Source organism: Tenrec ecaudatus, chromosome 1, assembly GCF_050624435.1.
Source record: "Tenrec ecaudatus isolate mTenEca1 chromosome 1, mTenEca1.hap1, whole genome shotgun sequence".
NCBI lineage: Eukaryota > Metazoa > Chordata > Mammalia > Afrosoricida > Tenrecidae > Tenrec > Tenrec ecaudatus.
This window is the reverse complement of record NC_134530.1, coordinates 163799581-163812063: the sequence shown is the minus strand read 5'-3', so window position 1 is coordinate 163812063 and position 12483 is coordinate 163799581. Positions and strand designations below refer to the sequence as shown.

Below are 12483 nucleotides of genomic sequence, written 5' to 3'. Positions count from 1 at the left end.
CCGCAGTGTCTGCTCCGCCCGCCCGCCCCGGTCCGGCCCGCCCCCCTCCCCCACCCCTGCCCCCGGTCTAGTCAGCGGGGTCCGGAGCCCACTGTGCCGTCGCCTCTTCCTTTTTCGACGCCTCCGCCGCCGCCTAAAGAGGCGAGCTAGCCGGGAGTTACACCGCCACCGCCAGGTGAGGAGCTTTGGCCTAGGCCAGCCTGGCCGCCCGCCCGCCCGGGGGCGGTGAGGAGTGAGGAAGGGAAAGAGGCTGGGAGGAGGCGGCGGTGGCAGGGGTGGGGGAAGGGAAAGGTGGAGGGGCGGGGGGAGGGGAAGCGCCCGCGAGCCGACGCCCGCCCGCCCGCCCGCGCGCCCCCGCCTTGCGTCCCCCTCCCCCACCTCGGCACCGCGCGCCCCCGCCTCGCGCTCCCCCTTCACCTCATCCCCTCCCCCTCCGCGCGCGCGCCCCGGTCTTTCACTTCGGCCTCGCGCGCCCCTAGCTCGTGTCCCTTCCTCGCTTCTCTCCTACTCTTTCTCCCCTCCCTCGTTCCCGGTTCCCCTTGCCATCCCCGCGTTCACTCACCGCTTCATGCCCGCCATGCTCCCCTCCTTCCTCTTCAGCGCGCAGTCCCCCCCCCCTTTTTTTAACTCTCCCCCGTCTGTGGTGCCCTCGGGGTGCGGGGGCCGCTCCCTTCTCGCAGTCTCCTGTTTGCTGGCGAATGGGACGCACGGGGGAACCATTTCTTCAGCGGGAAAGCAGCCCGGGATAACTAGCTGGCCTTCGGGAACGGGATCCGGGGCGCAGAACCTTCCCCCTTTATTTCGTCGGCCTCGGTCCCCTCGCCGGCCTGGAGGGGAACGGGATTGTTGCGGGCCCGGGTGGGCACTCCTCCGCCTCGCGTCTCCGCCTGCGGCGACACCCGTGGCCGGCTCCCAGTGTAGAGCCCGAGGGGCGATGGAGCTGGAACTTGGCCTGCCCTAACCGGGCCGGCACTTGGAGTACTTTCTGCTTCCCTGCCCTCGCGGACCCTAAGCAGCTAGAGGGCTAGCTGCCCGCCGGTGGGAGGCAGCTTTCCCCAGTCAAAGGCTCGGGCAGCGGGCGAGGGCGAGGGCGCTTCCTCGCGTCAACTTCCCTACAAACACAGCATGTGAGTTCCTGGAGCTGCCACGGTGGTGGCCCCGGAGGCCGGGGTGGTCCGTGGACGCCGACGAGCGATCAGCCTTTTTCCTCTGCTGTCATCTAGACAACCGGCTTCCTCATTTTGAGGGCGATGGGATGTGGAGAGCTTTTGTGTGCGTGTGAGAAAGGTGGGGGGCTCCTCCTCAGCTGTCGGCTTGGAGGAGAGCAAGAGCGGTGCTTCCCGAGAGGTTTGGACTTGCCGCCGCTGGAGTAACAGTAGCTTTAACAGATGTGGGTTGGAGACGAGCTGAGGCTTTTGTGCGTCTTTGTGTCTTTTTTTTTTAATTATTTTTTTAAGTGGACAGTGTCTGCTTTTGCTGAGTGGGAAGTAATTTCTCCCACCTCCGTTCTTCAGTCCTCTAGTAGACTCCTCTCCCAGTGCAGAGGCCTTGTTTTCTGGTTGGCGGCTTGGTGGTTGTTTGTTGAAGATTAATCTGTCCGGGAGTTCAGAGTTAACTTTATTGCCCGTTCTTTGATGTATTGCGCTAAACGCCTCCTCGAAGGCGGATAACCACTTAGATTCCTCTGTTGGCTGTGGCAGCAGTCTTGATAAGCTACTGTCCTAGGATAGCGCATTTTCCCCCGTACCTGGTTGGGAAGGTTACATCTGGAGGTGCTGAAAATGGACTGGATGGTGATGCTATGGAGGGGCTCAGTCTGTTTGGACAGTCCTCACCTGTTGGAAAGGCTGGTGCATTTGTTGCCTTTTTTGGTGAGCCGTCAATTCTTGATTGTTTGGGGATAGACTTTATAGAGGGTAGTTTTTAATTTAAGAGTTTTCAAGTTTAGGAGATGTTACACGGATAGTGAGAATACTGAAGTGGTAGAGGTGTGTTCAGATTTTAGAGGACTGTGGTTTTTAAATACAGTTGCATCATGGTAAAGAATGAGGTAGGCAAGTATTAATTAAGGGAAATCAGAAGGCTGACTTGTAGGGTGAGTGACTTAGTTTGAGACCAGGTGAAACTTCGAAGACTTCTGTCCCGCGTATGTATGCTTATTTAAGAACACTTCCCAACTTGGGGTGATTTGACAAGACAAGCATCCATTTTCACAACACCTTGGTTTGTGTGTCCTCTGTGTGGTGTTTGTTAACTTCCTGTTTAGAGGCGGTCTGCATAGGGGCTGCATTAAGATGCTGTCTAAGAACAATACGTTTTAGCCAGTTTTCCTGATCAGCCCTTGAAGTTTAAACTGGCAGTAATTCCTAACTGCTGTGTATAGCATAGGGCTACAGGGCAGAGAGGAGCAAGGTGTGAATTTGCTCAGACTATACAGTTGTTTTGGGGTTTTTTGTTTTTTTTGAGACTATACAGTATTAAACTACATTCAGAAACCCCATTCCTCCTCCCTCCCCATCCTTGTGAATGTGCCCTCCCTCAATTTTTTTGGCCAGCAGAAAGACTGGCCTGGATCTGGGAAGACCTCCAGGTTTGTTGGGTTAGAGAAACACAGGGGGTACATGTGTCAACACATGCTAATTACATGCTGGGTTCTCTCTGAAGCAGCTTAGCTTTAATAGAGATTCTTCTATGATGTATATAAGTCAGAGGGTCCTCTAGTTTCAATTTACTGCTTCTTACCCCACCCACTTAGCTGGTGGTGCATGTGTAGGGGAACATCAGCTGTGCTGTCCTGGTTTCTAGACTGGCATATTCTATGTTAGCTAACTCAGCTTAGAAAAAAGGCTCATGTTCCTTGGCTCATTGAGAAAATCCAAACCAGCTTTGGTTGATTAAAACTCCTGCTAGAGAAATCGTAAGATTTGAGCCCTAAGTGGGACCAAGGGATTTTTTTTTTTTTTTGCAGTACTTAAATCGCTGTGTTATTACAGACCAAAGGACAATAGCCAGACATTTTCTGAGGCATTTTGGAGGGAATGAGGGTTAAAAAAAGACACACCTAGATTGGCTTCAGAAATTTATCCTTTGCTTAAAGCTGTCCACCCCTGGCTAGGGAAAAATCCAACGTAGCAGACAATGCTGCATGAAATTGCAGTTCTCCGGTGTCCTAAAAATGTGGAAAAGATAGAGAAGGAAATCTAGTTTCTGTTAAAATAACTGGCTTTGTGTGGGGAGGTGAGTGGAGGGGAGTAGCCGCCTCTGTTAGCTGTGTTCATTTTATCCTGTTATCACTGTGAAGCTTTTCCTGTAGGTATTGGTTGAGGATTTTGGTGACAGGAAAGTTCCTAAAGAGTAAGTCTTCCTGTGTCCCATCTTTTACCCTCTCCCTTGTGGATATATAAAATAGTCGTACGTAGTTTTGAGTTCATCTATGGGAGAATAATAAGCCCAGAGTCATTTAGTGTTTAACCTATTTGAAGTACTTCTTAGATTGTGATATGGTAATTTTGGGTGTTACCCTCTTAAAATTTAAACCTTTGCTTTACATTGCCTTGAACTGGCAAGGATTTATCAAGTTTGTGTTAAGAGATCTTAATGAGTCAACAGCCACTGGGTGGTGGTGGTGGTTTTGAATTGTATTAGAAGCAGTAGATGAATGAGAACACATTTTGTTATTTTTTGAAACATGAAATCAAATCTTAGACCTCAAAGAGTCATTCATAGTAACTAGAAAAAAGGCAAAGCATCTTTGACAACATGTGAACTAAATGTTACTAAATGGAAAACTACTAAGGAATGTGACAATGTAGCCTTATTTCTGTGTCATTCTCATTGCTTTTCACACTAGGCTAGTATCCATTTAAAAAGTAATTTAGGATTCTGTTTTTTGAATCTGAAAGCCATCAAAGAGTTTGCCTTATTCAGTGCAGTGCAGGGAGTAGAATCTGTAATTTCTTAAATTACAAATTGGAATGTTAGTGAGATATAGATTGAACATCAGAATTATTAAATTGGCATTATGGTTCAAAATGATAATTATAGGGCTATAGAAGTTATATGTTATAAACTTAGTTTAGAGTATTTGTATTTAGACAACTTGGAGGGAAGCAGGTAGGCTAATAAAAGGAAGGCTGGAGCAGTGGAACACAGGCCTGGAGAGCCCTGGAGCAAATCCAAATCCTAACTTTTCTCTTTAGTTAGCTGTATGACTTGAGTGAAGGGTCCTAAATATTTTCAATTCTCATTTCTTTCATCCTTGGTTTTGCTCCTCTATCCCAGTATCTAGCTCTTCCTATGAACACATCAATCACATTTTATCTTAGGACCTTTACATTAGTTATTCTTTTATGGGCAAATACCATATGTACTCGTGTATAAGCCAAGATTTTCAGCACATTTTTAATGCAGTTTTTGTGGTAAAATTAGGGGCCAAGAAAAAAAAATAGGGACCTCGGCTGATATTCGGGCCGGCTTATACTCGAGTGTATACGGTAGCTGCCTTTGAGTAGAATCTGATTTGTTGGTCCTATATAGGTTTCAGAGTGTAAATCCTCATGGAGACATATCGCCTCATCTTGCTCTCATGGATCTACTAATAGGAACCACTGACCTGTGGCTAGCAGCCCACCTGCTTACCCAACTCTGCCAATAGGGCTCCCACAGTCTCTAATACAAACTGCTTATTCCTTCACCTTCCTTAAATCTGCTTAAATAAAGAGGTCTCATCCTAATCCTATTTAAAATTTCACTCCTTCCCATTGCTCCTAATCCTCCCTCCCTGCTGTTTTATTTTCAAAAGGGCTTACAACTTTCTAACATACTTGTCTTTGTGTGCTTATAATTCCTTCTAATGATTTATCTATAAGGGCATGGAGTTTTTTTGTGGCTGTTTTGTACAGTTTCTTGTACAGTGTACATGTTAGCAGTATTTGTTGATCAAATGGGAAAATAACTGCTTTTTCCAAATTTGTCTAAACAAAGTATAACATGATAATAGTAAAACATATTGTCTAGTTGATTCAGACTTATAGCGGCCCCATATATTACAGAGTAGAACTATTCCATAGTGTTTTCTTGGATATAATCTTAATAGAAGCAGATAATAGGATCCAACTGTCACTGAGTCAATTCTGACTCACAGTGACGCTATAGGGCACGGTTCCACTGCCCCTGTGGGCTTCTAAAAGTAATTTTTTACAGGCATAGGAAGCTTCATCTTTCTCCTGTAGGGTGGCTGGTGGTTAGAAACGGCTAACTCTGTGGTTAGCAGTTCAACTCATAACCCACTATGCCACCCGGGCTACTGAGAAAGCTGACAGTATTATGTAAAACAATGATGATAAAATGATAGTTTTCCTACTGAAATGATACTAGTACTTGATAATTGAGCAGCCATTTACATGTTTATTAACATATGTTATCACATCTTTGGTACACTCCAGACCCTTGCTTCCAGTTGTCTGTTATGAAGTATAAATTAGATATATTTGCCTCTATCTCATACCTCAAACTGAGCATTTATAACATCTTTCAGTATTTGCTCTTTTTGTGACACTCACTATTCATTGAGTCACCTAAGCTAGAAATGTGTGCTTGCCAGATTCACCTTCCTTACCCATTTTCTAAATATTTCTGAATCTATGCCTTCTGCCCTCCACTGCCAGTCTAATTCAAGCCCACAGTGCTACTTGTTTGGAATGTTGCATTGACAGTGTTTTGCCCACTTTTAAACTATATCATACTGTCTTCAAAATGGTTTAAAAGAAATCAATATTCTGTTTCCTTTCCCAAAATTATTCAATTATTTTTCATCATTAAAAGGTAAAATTGAACTTTATACAGTACTTAAGGCCTTTTATGATCTTGGCGCTTGCTTTCTTACTCTCTTACTAGTTTATGTGTCAGCATATAGAGTTCTTCAAATTTCCGTGTCAGCTTCTAAACCTCACTTCAAATGTTTCTTCTTTTGGGAAACCTTTTGTGACTTTAATCCACAAAAAGACTACATACACCTTCTTTGATCTTAATATATAATATTGCTCGTCTTTCCCTATTAGTCTGTAAACATCCCTAAAAATACCATGTCTTTGTACCATGTTATCCAGTGTCTTTAACATGGTGTTTACCATCCAAAAGCTGTTTAAAATTGACTAAAAGAATAATCCCTTAAAGAAAAAAAAAAGTGTTCAGAACGTGTTGCAAAAATTTTAAAGATAACCCTTCTGATATGTTCTGGGTCCAGAAGAGCAGGTTTAAACCCTGGTTCTGCCATTTATCATCTGTGTGACTTGGTTAAGTCACCGGAAGTCTTGAGCCTTAGTTTTCTCATTTTAGAAATGAGGCTCCATAGCTGGTTATCTATTTCACTAGGTTTCTGTGTGAATCAAATGAGATTATTCATGTAAAGGTGCTTTATCAACTGTAATACAAACCAGAGTTGTTAATTACATGTAGACACATGCTGAGCTTTTATTTATTTTAAGCCACTTGTTGACTTTTTGGTACTCGGTGCAATGGGGCTCTTTATCATTGAAGCTGTAAATAGTATTCTGTAAGACAAGTTGTGGATATATCCACGTTTAGAAGTAAGTGTAGATTTAAAGGTTTCCCTCATGTTCTAGTGGGTGAGAAGGTGCAAAGCTCTGGGAAGAAGTTACACTTCTCAAGAATCTTCAGTTTTAAATTCTTTAATTTTTTTTCAAATTTAAAAGACTAAGCATATGTTTTTGCAAGTCTAAAATGTAGGGAGAATTTGTAAAAACGTAAATGTAAATTCATTGAGCACTTAATGAAGGGCTTTGCACAGTTTTAGTTTTTTTTTTTTTCACAGTTTTAGTTTTTACAAAAATTCCTTGAGGAACATTTTGTGTCTTATTTTACTGATAAGAAAATGGATTCCCAGAGAAGTTCGCGTTTTGTTGAAATCTCACCGATTTTTAAAAAATCAGTGAATCTGAATTACTTGCATATCTACTTCACTCCAAAAGCTGTGATCCTGACAATTTTACCAGCATTTTGCTTAAGGTTTTGTGTTGCTTTTTAAAAATAATTTCCTTCAATAGTAATTAATACGCCTTGGGAGAAAAAGTTATGTGGTCTGATCAGTAAGGTTTTGAAAAGTTCTGGGTTAAGTTAAAGCAAATTTCTTTTGCAGTATGACTTTCCAGAGCTCTGGATATCTAAATGTACATTGTACGAAAAACCCATAATTTTTTTTCAAAGCTATGTATTAAATTTTTTTTTACAAAACAACCTTATCACCTTCAAAGTACTCTCCATTACAGTTAATACATTTGTCAAATCTGATTCCATTCTTGTAAACAATTTTCAAACTCATCTGTTTGAATGGTTGACAGCACCTCCCTTGTTTTTTCCATCACCTCTTCTCCGTTGTCAAATTGCTATCCTTTCATGTTGTCCCTCTTCATTCACAGAAACAAATTGCACGGATCGAGGTCAGGTGAGTAAGGTGAGAGCCATGCTGTTTTTTTGCCAAAAAACTGGGGCTTCGTGAACAGGTGCATTGTGGCAAAACTAGCCCCCCTGCCTGCCACAAATCAGGCTGTTTTTTGTCACTTATTGTTACACAGTCTTTTCAAAACTTGTAAATTGAAAGCTTGATTAACAGTCTGACCTGGTGGAATGAATTCCAAATGCACTCGAATCAACAATTTCATCTGTTTGCGAAGTTGATGGACTCCAGAGTGAGTTTTGTCATCAGTTAACATTTCACTTTTTCTGAAAGGAGAAAACCACTTGTACCCTTGAGTTTTTCCCATAGTGCTCTCCTTGTAGGCTGTGTTCAACATCGCAGCAGTTTCTTGGCATTTTTCCAAAGCAAGAAACACAATTTCACAGCTGCATGCTGTTGTCTTAAATCAGCCATCACCAAAAACGAGCTTCCAGCAAAACTGCTTTAAAAAAAAAATTCACTGTGATCAGAGAGAACCTTCCCAGGTGATGCCACTGAGTGCACTAACTCACAGTGAGTTGCTAGATGCTTGCCTAGCAAGAAAAATGTGTACGATGAAAATTCCACCCAGTAGTTTTTTTCTGTGTGTGTGTGTTTGAGGGGGGCGGGGGGGGATTTAGAGACTAGGTAAAGGTTGAAGCAGACCATCTCAGAATTATTTGACAATGAAAGAGCATTTTAAGGACTTTGCGCTCTCAGTAATGCTTTCAGAATGCTGCATTTGACTCTTCTAATTTTTTTTTTACTCATTTTATTGGGGGCATCCATCCATCCATTGTATGTCAAGCACATTTGTACATTTGTTGCCCTCATAAACATTTGCTTTCTACTTGAGCCCTTGGTATCAGCTCCTCATTTTTTCCCCTTCCTCCCTGCTCCCTTCTCCCTCATGTACCCTTGATAATTTATAAATTATTATTTTGTCATATCTTACACTGTCTTGTATCTCCCTTTACCCACTTCCCTGTTGTCTATCCCCCAGAGAGGAGGTTATATGTAGATCCTTGTAATCGGTTCCCCCTTTCTGTCCCACCTTCCCTCCACCCTTCCGGTATCACCACTTTCACCACTGGTCCTGAAGGGATCATCTGTCCTGGATTCCCTCTGTTTCCATTTCCTATCTACCAGTGTACACCTGGTCTAGTCAGATTTGTAGGATAGAATTGGGATCATGATAGTGGGAGGTGGGGGGAAGGAAGCATTTAAGAACTAGAGGAAAGTTGTATATTTCATCGTTGCTACATTGTACCCTGACTGGCTTGTCTCCTCCAGGCAACCTTTCAGTAAGGGAATGTCCAGTTGCCTACAGATGGGTCTTGGGTCCCCAGTCTGCACTCCCAGGCTCTTCTACTTTCCTGCACATTGTTTATGGGTTGAATTTTTAAATGCCACTCTGAGGGGCTGTGCTTTTGTGTGCTGGTTTCCAGAAAACATTTAGTGGCTAGGCGAGATATTTGGTCTTAAAAACCAGTTGATAATAGGGGCTGCCATTTTCCTCCCTTTGAATCTTCTAAGGCAAATGGCACTGCTAAATTGGCTTGCCTGCCCTTCACCTCCATTGAGTTCCCAGGAGGATATCAGTAACTGAGCTGTTGTCCCACCTTCTTTCATTTAACATGCTAGAAGCAGGTGAGTAAGGTTTCAGTTTTGTAAGTGAGCCAGGAGCAAAAAAACTTAAAAGAAAACTTTGAAGTCCACCACTCTTTATCTCTGAAGTGTACAGACTGACTGCAGGGTAGAAGGGAGGAGTGTACATAGACTTTTAAAGTCCTTTAAAAGACTTGACATTAAAACAAAGCTTAGACATTTGTCCTAAAAACGATTTTCCCAACAGGATGACACTTGGGGTAGGGAGAGTGAGGGGCAGTTTACAAATCACACTTAACATTTGTATGTGTTATCAAAGAATTTGAACCAGTTGGTTCAAATGTGTTGCTACTTTATGGACAGGATGGCTAGAAATGGTGTTTAATCTTGTTCCACCTGCAAGTCCTTTTTGCAACAAGAGCAAGTGCTGCCAGAAGCACCTCATATTCACTGTAAGTTGGATTTTGAATTAATTTCTGGTCATTGCACATTTAGAAACCTTTTATTGTTGTCACATTTTTTTATGCGGCCCCATATGGGATCCTGACCCACAGTTTATGATGCTTTACTTTAGGCTAGAAGATCCTTGAGATGTTGAGCCAGTAGGTTCTGAGGGAGTTTGATGTGAATGACAATGACACACTTTCCATGTACTTGAATGTGGTTTATAGTGTCGTTAAATTAATATATGAGCACAATTCTAATACCATTTTTCTCATAATTCGAGTAGTGAAAATGCTCAATTCTTCAGTTAAAGTGGATTGAAGCGTCTCCTTTTTTTTGAGTATTTAGAGTTTAGATATTTTCTTCTAGATAAATGGACACTAAAATATGGATCTCTGTTTTACTAAGGTCCAACCCTAAACTTTCATTAGCATGTGTAGCTCTTTCTCTTCTGCTTGGAGAGCTATTCCCCAGTTGAATTCTGTATTGAAAACTTCCAAGGAATGCTTTCATTGAAAACTTCACCAGCTGTGCTTTGCAGTGGACAGGAACATCTTATAATTAGCAAATGCATCTTTGAGAAACCTTGAGGACTCGGAACTATGGCCTAAACATTGGTATAACATTTTCTTTAAGATCTGTTAAATATGAACTATTTTGATTGTTGCACAACTTTCTGCTGTCAGGACCTTACATACAAAATCAGGGATGTCACTGAAGTGTATAAACAAGGCTAGAAGCTAGGCAGTCTTTAATTTTGAAATTCTCCTAGCTGGTTTACAGGAGGGAGTAAATAATAGTATGACAAAATTGTACTTTTAAAAAAATTCAGTGTGTGTGATTTTTGTGCTACTTTCTGGATTGAGTTTGGTTGAAGTTGCCAAGGACTAGATAAAGGTATTTTTATGGTGCAGGGAAATATTAGAGGTAGTGAGGTTTTTTCAGTTTTTTTCCCTCTCTCTGAATTAACTCAAGCCTTTGAAGTTGCAGAATTAATTTCCATGTTACCAGGGGTGCTTAGCACATAATCCATGAGCTACTGAAAGTGAGCCACCTTACTTTTTTTTCTTTCTGATTTTTCTGAAAAGCTTTGGACTTTTCTTACTTAATTTCTTTGTGCCTGGCAGATAGTAACTATAAACTCTGTAAACATTAGTCATTTAAAAAAAGATAATGATAAACATCATTTCTAATTTAGACATATATTTATTCTGTATTATCTTAAATCAAATTTGTAGTTGATTTTACTAGAAAAAGCACTAGCAAACAACTACAATTCTTTAAGAATAAGTTCCATTCTGCTTCCTCTGGTACTGGCTTATGGGTTGTTGACCAGGCTGCTGCTGAGCTGTTAAACACAATGGTTTATCTCTTTCAGTCTGTTTTTAATTTTATTGATTTCTGCTCATTAACATTGCTTTTCTTCTGCATGCTTTGGGTTTAGTTTTTTCTTTTTTAAATTTCTTAAGATGAAAGCCTGTGTTACTGATTTGAGAACATGTTTCCTAATATAGGTATTTAATCCTATACAATTGCCTCCATAGCTTTGATGAACAAATACCGAGATGTATGAGGTTGCTTCAGAAAGTTCATGGAAAGTGGAATTAAAAGATAAGTAATTTTCCCATGAACTTTTAGAAGTCCCTTATATATTCATTTAATTAAATTTAAAATAGTTTCTAATTTTTCTCAAGATTTTGACTCCTAGGTTGTCTCTGAAGTGTGCAGTTCAAATTTCAAGTAATGAGAGATTTTCTAAAACATTTTGATAGTAATTGTACCTTAAATTCAGTACCTTAAATTCACTATTACCAATGAATATACTTTTAATGATTACATTTCTAAATTTGTTAGGGTATGTTTTATGAGTCAACATTTAGTGTATGTTGGTGATTATTCCTTATTTAACTTGAGAAATAACATATTTTGCTATTTATGAAATGTTTTTTTAAATATGAATTAACTCAAGTTGGTTAATAATATAGCTCAGGATTTTTATGCCCTCACTAATTTTCTTTATAATTAGTCTATTAATTATTGCCAAAGATATATATAGTTTCCAAGTAAAATTGGGGATACATCTCTCATTCTATCAGGTTTTTCATGCTTCATGTATTTTATTTATTTAATGTTTTTTGTTGAGACTGTACATAGCAAAAACCAATTCAAGTTGCCACATGTACAGTTCAGTTTTGTTGATTATATTCTTTTAAGTGTGCAAACAGTCTCCTTTTTTGAGATGTTTCTTTCCCATTAAGCTCACTGCCCCTTAAAGTTTCTATCTAATCTTTCAGGTTGCTGTCAGTTGGGTCCCTCTGATCCCACATAAAGGCAATACTGTTTAATTGATTCTGACTCATAGTGACCCACCTGGGAGGAGAGTAGCACTACCTCACAGCGTTTCCAAGGTTGTGATCTTTATGGAAGCAGACTGCCACATCTTTCCTGCAAATCACCTAGTAGGTTCAAACCTCTGGTCTTTAGGTTGGCAGTGCGCTTAACCATTGTGTCTACCAGGACTCCTTTGATCTTAAGAAAAAAGTTCATAGAGAAACAATTAAAAGGTAAATTTTTTTCCCAGTGAACTTTTTAAAGACGCCATATAGAATAGATCATGAGTCCAAGTTATTCTTTTATTATTATTATTATTATTAAAACATTCTTTAAGTTAGTTGGTTTTCAGAAGACTTCAGGCTATATTTTTGTTTAAAGGGCAGTAGTTTCAAGGAATTCATCTAGCCTCTATGACTCCATAAAGTCTGTATTCGTTGGGAATTTGAAGTTTTCTTCTGTATTTCTTCCCCTCTTGATTGGATTCTTTTATGGAATATTTGATCAAAACATTCAATAATGATAGCTAGGCACCATCCACTTCTGGTCTTATGGTGAAGGAGTCAATGTTTATGGAGGCAATTAGCCACATATTCCATTTTCTCTTCTCCTGACTCTCCTCCTTCTGGTTGTTCCAAGCAATAGAG

The 12483-nt window shown here is 40.9% G+C and overlaps 1 protein-coding gene across 3 annotated transcripts in view; it reads left to right on the top strand.

Annotated features, from left to right (window-relative positions):
• Nucleotides 1-12483, top strand: part of GATAD2B (GATA zinc finger domain containing 2B) — a 108467-nt gene continuing 95984 nt past the window's right edge. For 2 of the 3 annotated variants that reach the window (XM_075562418.1, XM_075562409.1), the window contains exon 1: nucleotides 1-175. Coding sequence is in view for 1 of the 3 variants with exons in the window: in XM_075562427.1 (XP_075418542.1) it covers nucleotides 1126-1127 (2 nt within the window). In the remaining 2 variants the exon portion in view is untranslated. Of the gene's footprint in view, nucleotides 176-1106; nucleotides 1128-12483 lie in introns of those variants that run through there. The other variant, XM_075562427.1, reaches the window with a different exon arrangement.